Raw genomic sequence first — 18,078 nt, 5'->3', positions numbered from 1 at the left:
AGCTGATCCTCCTGTCTGTGCAAACTCAGTGATGCTGTAAAGTGAACTGCTGTTCCAGCCTGTAGGCTGCTGTTCTGCAGGACACACATCTCTTCATTAAGAATTGACACATCCTTACAATGAAGGGTGCACTAGACCTGGGCACTGGAGAAATCTGCGAGCTGTGTTTCAGCACTATCCTGCATGCACAGTTTACAGTATGCTTTGTCGGAACAGCAGTCAAGTCACAGTGGAGCCGGGTGCAGCGTGCACCACTGAAACCCCGCAGGCAAACCACAGAGGAACATCTCCAGCTCAGTGCTGTGTTGTTGCAATGTGCATTACTGAGGTTTAGTTGATTAAGACTGTCAGCAGTGAACCCTGCAGCATAACCTGAGATTGTGGGTGCCTGCCTTCTGCAGACCATAACTTCTTAATGGGCCGAATTTTTCAGGAGATGCTGAGTCATCTGCCCTGTGGCAGTGTGACTTGTATCTACTCCCTCTCCTGCCTGCTTTGAGGCACCTCCTGGCATAATGAATTCCTCAGCATACTGGAAAATGTAGTGCCATGCAAAGGTAACGTTAGAAGGTGAATAAGCTCTACAGTGTTTGTGTCATTAATATGGCAGGTACTTAGTGCAGTGAATAATTCCAGAGGCTTTGCTTTTCCTGTACTCTGCTGTGAATTTATAAAAGTGTAGCAGCAGTGCCTCAGTGAAATATGCAGGCAATGTGCATAAGGGTCAGCCCTGAACATAATGCAGGAGGGCCTGGCCTGTGCATTTCTTATTTGAGTTAGATGTTGCATAAGACTTTTCCCATGTTCTCTGTGTGGTGGTGAGTTTTACATACTTCAATTAGGCAGCTGCTTTGCTTTTACTCCACAAATAGAACTGGCTAAGTCCTGTGTCTTACCTTGTGAGGTGGGTCAGATTTCCCATCAATTCAAATGTAGTCTTTTCTTTGTAATGTGATTTAAGGCCATTAGATTCACACTTATGTCATTCCTCTGGGTTATGCAGACCCCAGTCTTCTTTCTGAACTGCTTCCTTCCTAATGGGACGATGTAGTGTGTGAACACAGGGAGTCCCTCAGCACAGTAATTTGCATTTCTGGAAGAATAAGCCTTGTTTACAACCTGCCATCTGTGACACTGTATATAGCAGCTGTTTCCCTTTTGAAATCATGACTAACTTAAGAGTTTTGATTTCTAGTCAGTAAAGAGTTAATGACTGCAGCAGCAGTGGCTGGAAAACTTCATAAATATCCATATGTATCCCATGCATACACTGTGTTTGGTGTTAAGAGATCAAGGAACAGAAGCACCAGTCAGTTTTAGTTGTAAGATAAAGAAATCCATCTGAACTTACATTTCTTCTTAGCAGTACTCCTCTGCATTAATGCTCTACATAGCAATTTGACTTGAGTTTTGTAACAGTACAACTTTATTGGGAGGTAGATTGCTAAAGGAGCAAAAAAGTTAGGGAGTGAAAGGGGTTGTGAAGGGGAGGCTTAAGAGCAACTTCTGAATTAAGGATCAACTGCACTTTGAATCAGAAGTGTAATGTAACCAGCATTCTTAGCTAATGGAAAACAATTGGCTTATGCTGTGCAGTTGGAAAGATTGTTTATAGTCAGCCTTATTCTGTCAAAATATTAGAACAGATCTTTTCTCCTGTACAACTAATGCAAAATAAAGCAGAGACCTCAGAATTTAGCTTCTTGTTTGTAAGTTGTTCAGTTTAGGTTAATCATAGAATACCAGGTTGGAAGGGACCTGAAATACCATCTGGTCCAACCTTTCTTGGCAAAAGTGCAAATGAGACAAGATGGCCCAGTACCCTGTCCAGCTGAATCTTAAGTGTCCAATGTTGGGGAATCCACCACTCCCCTGGGGAGATTATGCAAATGGCTGATTGTTCTTTTTGTGAAAAATTGGCCTCCTGCATCCAATCGGAATCTCCTCAGGAGTAACTTATACCCATTACCATGTGACTCTTTGTAAAAAGGAAGTCTCCACCTTCCTTGTAGCCACCCTTTAAATCATGGAACATGGTGATAACGCCTCCTCTAAGCCTTCTTTTCTCAAGGCTGAACAAACCTGGTTCTCTCAGCCTTTCCTCATATGGTAGGCTTCTCAGTCCTTTGATTGTCTTTGTGGCCCTTCTCTGGACCCTCTCCAGCCTGTTCACATCTTTTTTTGTATAGCAAGGACCAAAACTGAAGGCAGCGCTTGTCAGGCCACACCTGCAATACTGAGTGGAGTGGGATAATGAATTCTTTACCTCTGCTGGTGATGCCCTTGTTGATGCAACACAGCATTCTGTTGGCTTTCTTTGCTGCAGCAGCACACTGTTCAGCCATATTGAGCTTGTTGTCCACCAGCACTTCCAGGTCCTTTTCCACAGAGCTGCTCCCCAGGTGAGTAGATCCGAGCCTGTGCTGCACTCCTGGATTATGTTTTCTCAGGTGCAAGACCTTACATTTGTCTTTGAACTTCTTAAGGTTCTTGTTCTCCCACTCTTCCAGCCATCCCGCTCTTCCTGAAAGGTGGCTCTCCCTTCAAGGTATCCACTTCCCCACTCAGTTTGGTATCATTGGCAAACTTCATCAAGGGTACACTTAATCCTATCATTCAGATCACTTATGAAAAATTAAACAGTGTTGAGCCCAGTGTCAATCCCTGGGGGACCCCACTTGTGACAGGTTGCCAATTTGAAAAGAAGCTGTCTACTACCACTCTCTGGGTGCAGCTTGTCAGCCAATGCCTCACCCACTGCACAGACCACTTGTCTACACCATAATGCATCAGTTTTTCTAGGAGGAGGCTGTGGGAAACCATATTGAAAGCCTTGGAGAAATCCAGGTAGGCAATGTCCACCACTCGCCCCACATCAACTGAGCAGATTACTGTGGTGTGGAAGGTGATCCAGATTTGTTAAGCACGATTTTCCCTTTGTGAATCTGTGCTGGCTTTTCCCAGTCACAGACTTCATTTGACTTGCAATAGCTCCCAGGAGGATTAATTCCATAATTTCCCCAGGGACTGAAGTAAGACTCGTGGGCCTATAATTTCCTGGATCCTCCTTTAAGCTCTTCCTGTAGATGGGTGTGGCATTAGCCACCTTCTAGTCTTCTGGGGTGTCCCCTGATCTCCACGACTTCCCAAAGATTATGGAAAGCGGCCTCAAAATGATGTCAGCCAGCTCTCTTAACACCCTCGGGTGGATATTGTCAGGGCCCATCAATTTGTAGGGGTCAAGCTCCTGTAATTGTTCACATAACAACTCTTCCTTAACTGATGGTGGGTCTGAGTTTGCATCAACCTGGATTTTTGTTCCCAAGGCCCAACAGCGCTGGTAAAAGACAGAGGGGAAGAAAGGGTTGAGAGCCTCTGCTTTTTCAATATTGTTGGCCGCTAATTCACCTCCCCTGTTTTAACAGTGGGATGGTATTTTCTTTCTGTTTCTGTTTGTTGTTTGTGTACCTGAAGAACCTTTTCTTGTAGTTTTTGACATCTCTGGACAATTTCAATTCAAACTGAGCTTTTGCTTTTCTAACTGCAACTCAGTGTGCCCTGGCAGTACCCTTGTAGTTCTCGATGAGTATTCGTCTGCTTTTCCATCTCTGGTATGCTTTTTTTTTTGCTTTTGAGCAGACTCAGAAGCTCACAGGTAAGCTATTGCATTAAGTGAGTGTATTGTACCCATAAAGTTGGTCTTTAAGTCTAACACGTTCATACCAGTAACTTTCTTCAGCATGGACTATCCATTCTGCATTGACTATGTTTGTAAATTCTTTCTTGAAGAGAGATGAATAGAACTGTGCCCAGTATTCAAAGTATGAACTAAGTAATCTATTACACAGTCCTGAAATAATTTCCATTATTTATATTAAAGAAATAATTTCCATTACGTATATTCAGTATTTACATTTATACACCACAGAATTTAACTGCTTATGCAGTACAACTAAACACATGTCCAGAAATCATTTAAGCATAGTTGGCCACTGCTTCGAATACATCTCTTCTTGTTACATCCTCCCTCAAGTCCACATAGCTTTCCACCCACTGTGAGCACCTTCTTTTGTAATAAACTAGAGTTTTGGTAGGTATCCTCATGGAATTGTGTTTCTCTGAGCAGTGTGGCAAGTTATTGAATGTTAGCAGGGACTTGTAGTTTGGTCACCTAGAGAGTTTGGATGTTAAGTATTCATGACATGAGAATGGCAGTCCCAGGAGACAAACTTAGGGATTCAAGGTACAGTTCTTTGGCTGAGGCCTTGGTGCGGTGTGCTGAGAGGTGCTTCTCTGACACGTGTCATGGTGGTGCATGCTGCTGTTCTTAATTCCTTTGTAATGGCCCTTCTCTTACACATCGCGTTCAGACCACTATGAATGCTTTGCAGACTAAATTGAGGTGAATGATTGGACATGATAAAAAAGAAATAGCAATACACGTGGCAGCGCTCAGATTTGTGCAAGGGAGTCTCTGGCAGAACTGAGTCTAAAGCCAGGCAACCGAAGTTTTGGGTTCGTTCACTTATGTAAGATTTCAAGTAACCTCTAGTTGTCCAACTTCATTAATCAGCAAGCAGTAGTGCCTTTAGTCATGCTGCAGGACCATATGAGTATAGGACTGATACAGTCAGATGAGTCCTTGTTGCAATATGACTTCTACTTCTTTTTCAATAGTGTGGATGTGACCAGAGCAATTAAAGAGCTGTGCTAGGGCTTTGTGCAGTGTGCTTACTGTGTTACTGTCCCAGCTCTGTTAATTTGGTGAGTTGTTCTTGTTAGAGCTTCAGTGGTGTTTCATTGCTTTGGTATATCTCTCGTTAGTGCACACTTCTGCAGTCTGGCAAAATTATGTGCAATGCAACTGCACTAGATAACAATCCCTGAGAGCTGGTGATGAAGATTTTTCCATCCCCTGTCAGAGGTTTCCTCGTTTGTATGTTATAGTCAGCCAAAGGATTTGAAGGATCCACAGATTCTCAGATTCTGCCTGCATTGCCCCCCCCCCCCCCCCAAAAAAAAAAAAAAAACCCAAACAAACAAAAAAACCCACCTTAAAAGTAAGGATATTTCTCTGGGTTTTTTCCTGTCTGTTTTGGTTGGGGTTTTTTTTGCACCCCCCCTGCTCTATCTTCTTGCCTTCAGGAAAGCAAACTTCAATGTGTTTTTCTGCTTGCCAGTTCAGAGGCACCAAACTGGTTATTGTAAAATAGTAAATAGTGAAGGCTATGTAAATCAAAGCCTGAAATCCTGGCCCTGTTTCAAAGTCCTTGGCAGAATTCCCACTGTTATTAATGATTCTGCCATTGCTGCCAGTGTCACTGCTTCCAAGAGGGGACCCCACCACTGTTCATGATGGTGCCCATTCATAGCAGGGCAGCTATGTGAGGTTGTCTGGAGGGAGACTGGAGCCTGCAGCTGAAAAATCTGTAAGCAATTGAAAGCATTGCTGAAATTGGTGAAGTGTTTCTGAGTCTGCCTTAATCCTTATTTTAAAGGAATCAGGTAGTTGCGGGCCGGGTAACAGGGGTGATTTTTGGTGTTTGCATTTTAGTCTGATCTTGGATTTACTAAAGACAGATCTATTTTGGCAGGCAGTGGCCTGGCAGTGATGCACCTCACATGCTGTCTGGGTTTAACAAAAAAAAAAAGGGGGGGAGGGGGGGGGGAATGGGAGAAAAGAAGGAAGAATGAAAATACACCAGAATTTTGACTAGAAACTCTGCCGTTCTGGGCAAGAGTGACTGCTGAGAAGTTGAACTGTTCTACTTAGTGGGGATCAGCTGAATAGCCGCCAAAGCTTTTTTCTGCCCTTTTCAGTTATTCGTATCACTCCCACCCTAACAGCCTTGTGGAGCTGCCTTTTTTGTCTGTGTAAACCCAGAAGACAGTGTGTCTATTGACCCTCTTGCTGTTTCTGGAATGTGTCTTAGAAAATTGTTCTCAGCAAAATATCCTTCATTCTTTTCTGTATTGGAGACTGACATGGCAGAAAAGTGTACTTGTTTTTTAAAAATTTCTCCTACACTTAATCACCACTTGCCTTTCATATCAAACTGAATTTTGGGAAGAGAAGGTATATGCAAGAAGGTATATCCCCTTTCTTTGTTAAATTTTCCTTTTTGACTGATGGTCAAAGGCATAAAATATTAGGATTGATTTCAGATCAGCAGATAAAGCTTTACTAGTGCTGCATGTTTGCAGGGATTATGAAGAACTTTTGTTGTCTGTAATTCTTTTGTCTATCCTGATACGCGGTAGTTACTTAAGTTGCATCATATTGCTGAACTGTAGGATTTTTCAAGCAGGTGATGAGAAGGTTCAGGCTAAATATATCGCCCTAACATGGATTACTTCAGACTAAAAGGGTTGCAGGGTCAACAGATTTCTTATTTTAAAGGGGAAAGAAATACTTCTGTAAGTACTCAGTCATGAAAGACTGTCTCATCAATGTCCCGTCCTGGCATCTGTCACTTAGCTCAAACCTGCCGTCTCTGGACTGAAACACCTGGAAGTAACTCTTGATGCTGTTGAAAGTTCGGTTTTTGCAATTGGGTAGAAAATCCACAGGAAAAGTTGTTAAAATAATATTGAGACATTTGGGTTTGCTGCCTTGTAGAAGAGATAGAAGCCATAGTGCGTGTTGCCAGTTCATTTGGCTATTGAGATTATTGGTGTTTTTCACATAAGGGGAGTGCTGTTGAGGCCTGATTTATTTTCTTTAAAGCTCTGAAGACAGCTGCAGTTCTACCAATTTTAAATATCAACACTTTGACAGTTATTACTTTATAGTAGCCCTACAGTTAGCTACTGTCTTGCATCCTCCCCCATCAACTAGCAAGGCTGTATAAAGGAAGGAAAAAAGATTGGTTTTAATTATGTTTAAGGGCAATTCTGAATTGTTTCTGTGAGAGAGGAGGTCATATGTAATAAGCCTTATCTGCTGCTAGTGTGCTTTTAACTAGTTCAGTATATCAGAGCAACACTTCCTTTGCCTAGAGTTTTCTTTCAGGGTTAGTTATGGAAGACACTCCTCTGGTGTGACTGTGTTTAAATCAGGTTGCCGTGGCAGTGGAAACTGACCTTTACCAATATCGGCATTGCAAGGTTAATGGTGCTGCCTAGTGGGCTGGCCTTCATCCTTGGCAGTGCTTGTCTTAATGAGAAGTGCGTTGGTGTGTGACCTTTGGGTTCTGTTGCTGCCACAGGAGTTCAGAGAGGAACTGCCTTAACAAAAAACAGTCTTTGGAGAGGAAGCAGTACGTATATATGCTGTGCATGTTTATTTGGGGACAAAAGGATGTTACAAAGGTATGTTGGGGGGAGGAGCGTGCGAAATCTGTGTATCATTTGCAAACGTGTAGAAGAACAGATTTGAAAGCAAACTGCTTTTCTTCGTTTCCACCCAAATCCCGCAAATATACATACCTTTTTCTGTTTTTTCGTGATGCTGAAAGGTGACCTCATTCTCTCTTCCTTTCAAGAGGTGAGGACATTTTATGTTGCATTATGAGTACCTAGCCTTGACATCTCTTACAGCTGAAGAATCTGGTAATGTGTAGAAGATCTGGATCATGGTTTTAAATGTGGTGCTGGAAATGTGAGCTCTTGCTCAGTCATCCCTGGCCAGCAAAAAGAGTACATTGACTGAAAGCTGCATCACAGTATCATCCCCTTGCCTCTGAAGTCATGGTCTGGTTTTACAGAGGCTGATTATTCCAAAGCCTTTCCACCTGAAAATACTGTTTAGAGCAAATATTTTAACATTAACTCTAATAAGGCCCAAAGAAATCTTCTCTGAAACTGTTTGCATGCGTGAGTAGTAAAGGAGCCAAAAATTTATTTTCTATAAAGCTCAACTATAAATTCCTCCTGAAATAGCTCCTGTGATTCTCTGCAGCACCAGGCCACTGCATCCGTTACGCTGAATGTGAAACTTAGTGCCATCAACTAATTTTTATCATTCTGTGCTTCATCAGAGTTAAGGAACTTAAAATATAATCCAGTTTATACAAGAAGTGATAAGTAAGTGACATATTCAAATGAAGTAATAAAAAAATTCTAGACTTCAAAATGTGTTTATTTTAAGATCCAAAAACCTCATTGGAAAAATTTCTAAACTGCTTGAAGCTTGCCAAATGCATTAAATGGCCAGGAGAAACAACACATCACTGGGGCTCTTGTACAAAAATTTTTGGGTTTGGAATGTACCCAGTTTTACTTACTCATCTGCTGCCTCCTCTTACTTGGGACCGGTTAAGATAACTTTGGAAACAGAGTGTCTACTCCTGTATATGTTTAGCTCAGATTTGCTTTGCTTATATCCAGCCAACAAGCTTGCTCATGAAAATGAACTCTGATGGCTTAATGTTTGCTGGATCTGCCTGGAAATGTGTAATAATGGATTTCTTGTTTTTCTGCTTCAACAATTGAGTCAAGGGACAAATTCCTGAGTTGCACTATTTAAAACAAAACCAAAAAAAAATACAGCTGTATGAGTGGAACTGGGGCTATTGTAGAAGTCAGCTGAAACAATGGTTTGATCTTAGGTAGATGAAGAGAATGGGCCTCACAAATGGATATTGATCTGTAGCAGCTGGGACTTGAGGAATGGGTTGGGAGACAGGCGAATGTTACTCTTACAGCTGTCTGCCTTTCCATGGCTGACTTTGTTTCTCTGGTAAATTTGTGTTTGTAGTAAAGGCTATATTGTTTTCCACTCGTATTTAATGTAGCTATATATAAATGTGTGGATGATAAAGTTTAATAAGCTAGATAGCACTTGGGCAGAAAATTATTGATATGGCTTCTTGGAATTTCATTGCAGCAGGTACATTCTCTGAAGTTATATATGCATCCTTTACAGGATTTAGTGGACAGTTAAAACTTCAGGGGAACAAAGCACAGTTGAAAATCTGTCTTTTATTGGACTTATTTGGTTACAGTTGCAGTCTTCTCCATTTGATGCTACTGTTTCACCTCCTGTTTGCACTCAGTGCCCCATATTCACTCATTGCGCTTGAATTATTTTTGTCAAAAGAATGTGAAGGGAATCAAGGACCAACAACTGATTGCTTGCAAAAGAAATAACTGAATTGAGGTGAAATAAATTATTAGGTGAGATTTGCTAGCTGGACAAATGGGAGGGAAGCCTATTTCTTTGAAAATTGAGATTTGAAACCTGGCAGAATTTTCTACCTTCCAGTTATGATTGCTAAAATGTTCCATGATTGGGTATTTCATGGATTTATTGTCAGGAAACTATTGTCTTCTTGGAACAGTTCAAAGAATAACCCTGTTCTGAACTGTTTTTAATGGGAGCACACTTAAAATATGCTAAAACCATTTGTTGTGCTTTCCCTGAAACGCCTCAAAGCGCTTTAAGTAGTTTTTAAAGCAGTCTTTCCCTTTTCTTAAAAGAGTTATTCTGAAATTGAGGAGGTGACTGGAACATACCACTCTCTGGACACTCACAAGACTGTTCAAGGCTAGGTCAGCAACGCAGGGTGAGGAAGCTCTGTGAGTGCCTGGAAAATGAGTGCAGACTTAGGATCGTTTAAATTTACAAAGTCAAGTCCTGAGCTCACTCCAGTCGATGGCATAGCTCTCACTGGAGCAAGCACTTGAGCAGCAGAGCTCTGGCTGGGTAAATGTGAAGTAGATGAGAGGGGAGCATTGCTCCCTGTCCTATGCCCACTTGTTGAAGGCGCGTGGGTGTAGGGAGCTGGGTAGGAAGGGAAGAGGAGGAAGAGTTGCTGTATGAAGGCCAGCAGCAAGGAAGGAAAAGGCAACTAAAACAGATGGGATAGGCAGTAAGGGAGTAATACTGGGCAGCAAAACAGATAACAGAAGGCCTCAGGAATTGTAAGGGGAGGAATCTGAAAATATAAAGGAGTCACTCAGGGACAGATTGTTCTAGGGAAAGAAGTGAGGTTAATTGCCCATTGCTCTGATATGCTGGGTAGCAAAGGAAATCATCTATGTGGGTTAAAATAAGAAGGGAGTCATGTCTCCGCTGCTACCTAGGCTCCCCTTTCCTTGTGCACTTCATGCCAGCACTGTTCAGGGAAGTGTAGATAAAGGACGCGGTAGAGAGCACAGGTGGAGGAGGAGCTGAGATGTTTTGTCATGATTTTGTTGACTAAGGCCTGTGAAATGAGACAAAAGCATGTTGGTTTGTTGGTTTTGTGGGGTTGTAGTTGTTCGGTTGTGGTTTGATTTGGGTGGGTTTTTTTGTCGCTTCCCTTTCCCCAAAAAGTACTGCTAGATGACAGGTCTGTAGTTCATTAGAGCATAGTAGGTGCCATCCAACAGGGCGTACAGTGGAGCAAGAAGAGTGTCCACAAGCATATGAGAAAATGCACATGCCTATTAAGTGGGCTAGTAGAGGGGCAAACTTGTTTTGGTGTTTTACATGCAGTACAAAGAGAGGTTGTTCATGGAATGCAAAATAGTTCATGGAGATAGCATGTTGAAACACAAGAAAATAAGAGGCACAGTGTGTACACTGCAGACTTATGCTTGACATAGATTAAATGTTTCACAAAACGGGAGTAAACCAAAAGCTGAACCGTCCATAGGCCCATATGCTGATGTTCCAGTGCTGCCTACTGGTAAGGATAGTAAGATGAGGAGTAACACAATGCAATTTAATGTGATGATATAAATAATACATTTCTTTTGGTACTTATTTAGGCAAGACAGCAAGCCCAGCTCCGACATCAAATGGCAGAAGACAGCAAAGCAGAATATTCTTCCACTCTACAGAAGTTCAACAGTGAGCAGCATGATCATTACTACACACACATACCAAACATCTTCCAGGTAAGGGCTGCTAGCACTGATCTAGAGTAGCTCATCATCTTATGGTAAGAACAGAGGGGCATATTGCACATTGCCTCAATTCTGTGACCTTGTCTTTCACTTTTTGGTGATTTTTGTCACTGTTAGCAAATTTTATATGGAATCTTCCAGCTGAAGAGATGAAGAGCTTGACAGGATAAATTGTTCCTTTCTCTTAGACTAGATATCTAGTGACCAATAATATATGAGGAAGGTGACATTAAATTGTCATGACAGATTACAATAGTCTTTGGAATCCTCACAGTCTTGCTCTGTTAAACTCTTGTGTCCATGCAGCTGGGGAATGAGAACATTATTTGCATTGTTGGGGCAGGTGTCAGCTGGGCATCATTACATCTGTAAAGCCTCATAGCCCTTTGTAACCTGTCTTCAAATCGGACTTCGCAGATGTTTAAGTTTAAACCACCAATAATTCTGCAGTAGTGAATGTCAAAGAGTTTAAGCAAGTTTGCTGATTATGTCTTGGGGTGCCTAAAGAAAGACTGTAGGGAAAGAACAAAAAAGCCATCAGGTTTATACTGACTGAAAATCTGTGTTTGCACTTGACTGAATCAAGAGAGATTGTTAATGTAGTAGACCAGAAGTTCCAAATGCCTGTTCCATTGTAATGGGTCATAATCATCAGAAGTGGTACAACCTTTTTAAGGGAGAAAATGCCACATGCTTATCTGATGAGAAATAACTGATACTTATATTTAATGTTAGATCTGGTAAGCACTCTGATTTGTAGGTGAGCATGCTTAAATTACTGCAGATGTATCCTTTTCACTACCAGGGCACCAGTAAGCTCTAGTGCTTTTAGATGTTGAAATGAGATGTTTTGTAAAGAACTCATGTTGCTTGTGGATCAGTCAAGGCAGTGGGGGTTAAGTTGACAACATTCCATAAGATTCCTGCAGTTTAAGGTGAAACAGGCTGTTCCTGTTTGTGTCCTTTTGTATCCTGTTATAATCTGTCATAATAGTGTTACGCCATATCAAGTTTCCCTCTGTTGTTAATGAAAGGCTTATGGAATAGATGCTGGAGATGGTGGTGCTGAATCCATTGAGCAACAGGGGACATGTTGAGAAGCCCTGGTGTGAACAATACATGATGTATAGGACTGCCTGTAAACCAAAAATTACCTTCTAGGGAAAAGGAGAAGGGGGAGATATCAAGATTTTTGTTTGCCTGGATTCTGAAGCGGAATGCAAATAAGATCATTCAGAACATGCACTGAAAATGAAAGAATTTACTATTGTAGAAATTATTTTTAAAAGCCTTAGGAGCCATCCTTACAGAAGTCTAAAGCTGAGGTTTTGACAAATCAGCATTTTTAACATAAAAAGTTAATCTGTTACTACTACTGAGAATTTTTCAATTACTTTTAGAATGATATTTGGATGTTTGAGGGAGCAATATTCCTTAGTGCTTTCATGAAAACAGCTGCCCTAGTTTGTTCTTGAAAATATATTTAAACCATAAATTTTAAAGAAGCTGATGTGTGCTGGGGAGAAAAATGGGTTGAAACTGAAGTTAATCTTGGTATTTGAGCTGAATGAAATGTAATGTTTTAGAAAATACAAGAGATGGAGGAAAGAAGAATCGTGAGGATAGGGGAATCCATGAAAACTTTTGCAGAGGTTGACCGCCAAGTGATCCCTATCATTGGAAAGTGTCTGGATGAAATAACAAAAGCTGCGGAATCAATTGATCACAAGAATGTAAGTGTTGCATTGTTTGGATTGTTGATTGTCATCTTTAGTATTGATCACTTACATACGGAGAACTTAAATCCTGGGCTGTTCAGGCTGCAGCACAAGAGCTTTATAGTCATAGAACTAAACCAAAATATAGCTGCTTGTCCCAAGCTACTTTGTCTGAGGCAGGATGTGCTCAGATTATTTCCCAAATCTACTTAACATGCAGAAATGTCTCTACTTTTTCTTTCTCTCTGTCTCTTTTTCAAATATTCTATCCTTTTACTAGGATCATTACTGTTTTGAAATACTGTAATCGAAGAATAGGCTTCTGCATAGAGTAAGGAAGATGGTGGACATAATTCCAGATACCTAATAATCACCAATTCTTATTCAGATGGGAGTTCTATATCTAAGTGTCAGAAAACGGAATGTTGAAGAAATGTCTTCATTCTTATAAAAATAACTACAATGGAAGTGTTGAAAGTGTTTGCTACAAAAATTATTGCAAACAAATGGCAAAATTCCTATCTTTCTTTGCTATTTGAGGTTTGCTAGCAATTTGTAAATAAGCTCTTCCAAATCTTGATTTGTGAACATCGTTGTTGGAGTAAAAACATGTCTTCCTGATAAAAAGGCTGATAAAGGGTTTGATTGAACTTCCTGATGTACAATTACCACAAGGGCAAATGTGTTCTATTTTGTTTTCAGAATGATCTGCTTCCTTTGTAAATTAAGTCTCTGCTTGCTCTTTCAGTCCTTCTCGTGGATCACATTAGTGCTTCAAATACAAGCAGCGTGTGTATTGCTGGCTGTTTGAATTTCCCATACAACTTTTTCATTGAAATATTTTCTGAGCTATTCAATGCCCAGAGTCTGCCATTAATTGGCAGCGTAAGCCTGAGGCTAAAGTTTTTAAAAGAATCCACTACTTTCTGCTCAGCAATTGCTCTCACAGAGAGAAGCGTAAGAAACCAAGGAATCTGAAGATTACTCCTTCAGGGCGAGAGAAGGCAGAGTAGGGTGTTAAAGGAAAAATTTACACAGACGTGGGTACCACTAGGTTTGCTTTAATCACAACTCAGAGTTCTGCCACCACCTCAGTGAATGGCAGAGAACCAAGGGATACAGCACAGCTTATATACACTTATCAAATCATTAGTTAATGTCTAAAGTTTTTTAAAGTTTCCTTTGGTATTGTCAGTTCTGAAAATCCATCACCTGATTGTCCCAGGTGATTCATCTGTTTGGTTCCAGTCCCTGCCTCAGTTCCAAGCTCCTCCTGGGATCATGATCTTCTTTCTGCCTGCTTTAACTCACACGCTCCTTCAAGCACAGTTAGTCTTTGAACAAGCAATTCCTATTCACATACACCAATTTCTCTAAAAACACCTGTGTTTCTGAGAGCACCTGTGTCCACAAATTGATCATCTGTTGTTTCTCTGTTCTGCCACCGATTAACTGGACTGGGTGTTAAACCAGCCTTGGATTAGGGCTACGCTAGGGACAAGGCCTGGTTCTGCCACTTAGCTGCTTCAGCACATTAAATTTCTTAGTTAAAAATACATTTTCTTTAACAGGGGCACAGATTCCCATGTTAGAACAACATACCCTTCTTGAGGTACAGCTTTTGGTGCTGTGTGGTGAAATTGTGTTGGGGAGATTCATATCTAAGCCTATGCTTGAAGCTTCAAGTGAGGTCTTAGCAAAACACACCCAAGACTTAAGTTAGGTGTTTGAATCACCATGAATTTTATATTGAAGTTAGTTTCTCTCACACACAGGTAGATTAGATTAATGGCTCATGTGCACCGGTATGACATTAGAAAATGGTGGCTTTGAGCTTTTGTAACTGAGGGATCTCCTATAAACACCATGCTAAAAAACAGTGTATTTAACCAGATTTGTCACATCTGAATAATTACTAAGAATTTAGCATATTCTGTCTGGAAAAAAGTTTTGTCCATAAAGAGTTCTTTTTCCTGGAATACCATCAAGGATTTTTTTCTTCATCTCTGGAACAGTAGTTTCTAACTTTCTTGAGTCTAATAAAAGTGATAAGCTTGTTCTACCCTGCCATGCAGGTCCTGTCACTTTGTAAGGATGACCATAGGTACACACACTAGCAATTTAAAAGCTGTATTTTCTCTATTTCCAGAAAATGTCCTGCTTTTGCCACTAATGCTGAGTGTTACAGCAGACCTTTTCTGTCTCAGCCCTTAATGTTCTAAGTAGTACGTTTGAACTCTTAGGCTGCCATCAGGAGAGTGTCTCCTTTTCCTCGAAAGATTCAAATTGAAGGTTGTCTCCCTTTACTAATGTTTTTCAGGTTTGAAAGACTTTCAGTAGGGATGTCAACTAGATCTTTGTTGTAGTCGACCTTGAAAATGAGGTCAAGATTCCAGGGAAGTTGAATGCAAGGACAGCTGGTGATAATATAACTAGTGCAATGGTGAACAAAACCAAGAGCCTGCTGAGGAGGAAAAGCTTTGTGTGAAACTCTAGGCCCACACAGGCATGTGTTTCCCAGCTGGGAGGAGATCTCCAGGATCTGGTCATCATAAACAAAACTACAGTGTCACCAAAGTTGAAATACATAAGGTCAGACACTATGACACTGACAAAAGGCAGTGATGCATTTGGAGTTTTTATTTAGTTCTTGGTATCCTTTGGATTTATTTTCACTTTTTTCTACCCAGCTATCACATACAGAGTTACTGAAGAAGGGGAGGGGTTAAGTGAAAGCTCTGCTCTTTGTACAGTAACTTCAGTTCAGAAACCAGAGCTTTAAATGGAACAACTACAACTGATACAGAAGTATTGATCAGAGGGGAGGTGGGGTGACGTAGGTGGTGTGGTTAGGGAAAACACCAATTCTAGTAATTTACCTTGTATACCAAACTGTGTCAACTCTAGCTGAAAGGATGTAAGAACCTGCAATTTCTGCAGCTTCTTTTGCTGTCAGTAGAATAGTGCTAGCTGATGCTAAGACATTACAGTTTAACACGAAGAAACAAAATAAAAGCAGTACAACTTTGCACTTCAGGTAGGTATCTTGGAGCTTTTTGATAATCAGTTTTCAGCTTTGGGTAGGTTTGTTAGGAACATTGGTCTATGAAGGTGGGGTTCCTATTGTTTCTGAACCTCTATGGTTTCTTGCATCAGAATTGTATAGTACAGTAGTAAAGAAGGAGTCTTTCTATAGAGACTTTGAAACTATGGAAGTGTGGGGTACTAACAGGCTTCCTTTCTGTGGCCAGCTCTGTGTTCCTTCCCTCTGTGGATGTTAGCAGGATTCTGGAAGATAGCTTTTCTTCCAGGGCCCCTATTTCATTGGATAGTCTTAAGAACCAGAACGACATATGGGACAGATGATACTTCCTGTATTCTGTGCAGCTTAAATATTACAAAGTTCTGCCTCAGGCCCACTTGCAAAATGTCCAGTCTTTCAGGTTTAGTTACTACATTTGAAACTGTGTAAATAAGATTGCTTTATGCCCTCACTGAAGTGTATGCAATTCCTGCTAATAGCTATAGGAATTGTCTGGATTCAGCTGGGAATACTGGTTAGTCCTGCGTTTCTAGTGCAATTATAAATTTGCTTATTTTTCATGTCCTTTTTCTAAGAACTCGGACAACACAGAGCTTATGTTGCAAGGGTAAGCTGTAGTGACTGCTAGGTGAACCTATACAGAACTTGCTTCAGAAGACTGTAGCAGCAGATAAAATTAATTTATTATGGACTTTGGAGTTCCTGTTATGACATTATCTCTGTGATATATGGAGCATGCTAGTTATTTTTAGCTCTGTTGTAGTGGAAGGAGTTTTGACTAAATGGAAGGAACACTAAAATTAAGAGGAAAAAATGAAAAGCTCCATGCATAGGATAAAATACTAATAGAGTATTTAATATAACCCTGTGTATGGTTTATAGCAGGGGTCCTCAGACTTTTTAACCACAGGGCCAGCGTGGATGAAGTGGCAGGCAGTCATCTGCGGCTGCTTGGTTTCCCCGCCCCCCAACCCCCGGCGGGGGGGGTCTGTAAATACCGGGGGCCGGACTGAGGACCCTGGGGGGCCGTATCCTGCCCGCGGGCCATAGTTTGAGGACCCCTGGTTTATAGTCTCTGCTCTCTTCCCTCTTCATCTTTCGTAACTATTACTAAAAATATTTTAAAATATTTACATCTCAGAAAGTTTTATTGTCAACTAGGACAAGATAATGGGACATGTTGGTCTACGTCCCTAAAAGCTGTGTAGGAATTTGGCAGTGCACCCTGATAGGTTGAGGATCCTGAATCCTAGCTTTCTTCGCAATCCCTTGAAGACTTTTGCAAAGCTTTTCCTATATCTTTGGTTTACTCAGTTGAGGCTGGCCTTTGGATATGTTTATATCCCAATAGATTTATCATGAATAGTGTTTTACATATGGACAGAAGCAGAATCTTTGAAATGCCTTCAAAGCAACAAGTTCGAAGGCTAATGAGGTATTTGTGTGCTGTGGCACAGTTTCTCTAATGATCTTAGAAGAAAACAGTCAGAACAGTATGAAATAAAAAGCTCTCTTCACAAGAAGACAAGTAGATGAAGTGCGTTAAAATATTTTTTTCTGAGTTCATTAGATTTAAATGTAATTGGCAAGCTGAGGTATGAATTTGAGCTTATGTATAATTAATTGTTTGTAGACCTGACTAGGAAAAACGCTACATATTGTTCTTGCTTTTATTTATTTTTCCTTTTCCCTCTGTCAAAAAAAAAGAGGGGGGATGAAGAGAGCGAAACCATTGTATGCAATATACAGCCAGTGTGTGGCTGATTTGCATCTAGCACTCCTAGTAGTGCCACAAGGGAATGTGGCTTCAATGACAGTGTGAGGAGCTCCCAGCTACTGCCTGCACCAAGGTGTTGGGCTACTTGCATGACCTTGGACTGCTCAGTTGTTAAGTAAAGCTCGTAAGATAAGCTTCTGCGATTTACTGTAGCAGAGTTCACAAGCACCAACGTGTCAGCTTGTGGCAGTATGATCACTTGAGCTCCTTTATATAGGAGTATGTATTGGGATTTTTCCACTTGTTTGCTTATAGCTGCATGCCCAGCCATTCTATACCTTAGATCTTCGTTATGAGTCACTTAAGTTATCTGTTCAGTTACTGAAGTGTGATTGCTTTTCTAGTCAGTAAAGTTAAAAATAATGAGCTCTTACTCATTTTTACCAATAGACATGAAAGAGCCTTTAAAAGATATTTAAAAGATCGCTATTTTTATTTTTTTTTTGTGTTGGAGACGAAACAAAGAGAAGTGAAACATTGCTAGGCTGTGGTCAGATTCAGGGGTGGTACAGCTCAGTGGCAAATTGGAGTGAGGACACCTGAGTTTAGTCTTCCTAAGCACCATCTTTAGTTAACTACAATGACCTATGCTTTAATGATAGTTACGTATTTTTTATTTTCCTAAATAGGCCGTAGTCCTCTGCTTTTTGTCTGTTGGTGTTTTGAGTAATGACTGCACTCAGTGATACCTTTGCAGAATGAACTGG

At 40.8% G+C, this 18,078-nt stretch overlaps 1 protein-coding gene across 14 annotated transcripts in view; it reads left to right on the top strand.

Moving 5' to 3' along the window:
- Positions 1-18,078, top strand: part of FNBP1 (formin binding protein 1) — a 110,914-nt gene that overhangs the window by 63,641 nt on the left and 29,195 nt on the right. For all 14 annotated transcript variants that reach the window (XM_056352313.1, XM_056352325.1, XM_056352326.1 and 11 more), the window contains 2 exons: positions 10,696-10,824; positions 12,420-12,566. In XM_056352313.1, coding sequence (XP_056208288.1) covers positions 10,696-10,824; positions 12,420-12,566 — 276 coding nt within the window. The remainder of the gene's footprint in view (positions 1-10,695; positions 10,825-12,419; positions 12,567-18,078) is intronic.

This window comes from Falco biarmicus, chromosome 9 (genome assembly GCF_023638135.1).
Source record: "Falco biarmicus isolate bFalBia1 chromosome 9, bFalBia1.pri, whole genome shotgun sequence".
Taxonomy (NCBI): Eukaryota; Metazoa; Chordata; class Aves; order Falconiformes; family Falconidae; genus Falco; species Falco biarmicus.
Note: the sequence above shows the minus strand (reverse complement) of the source record. Positions and strands in the feature narration are given on the sequence as shown.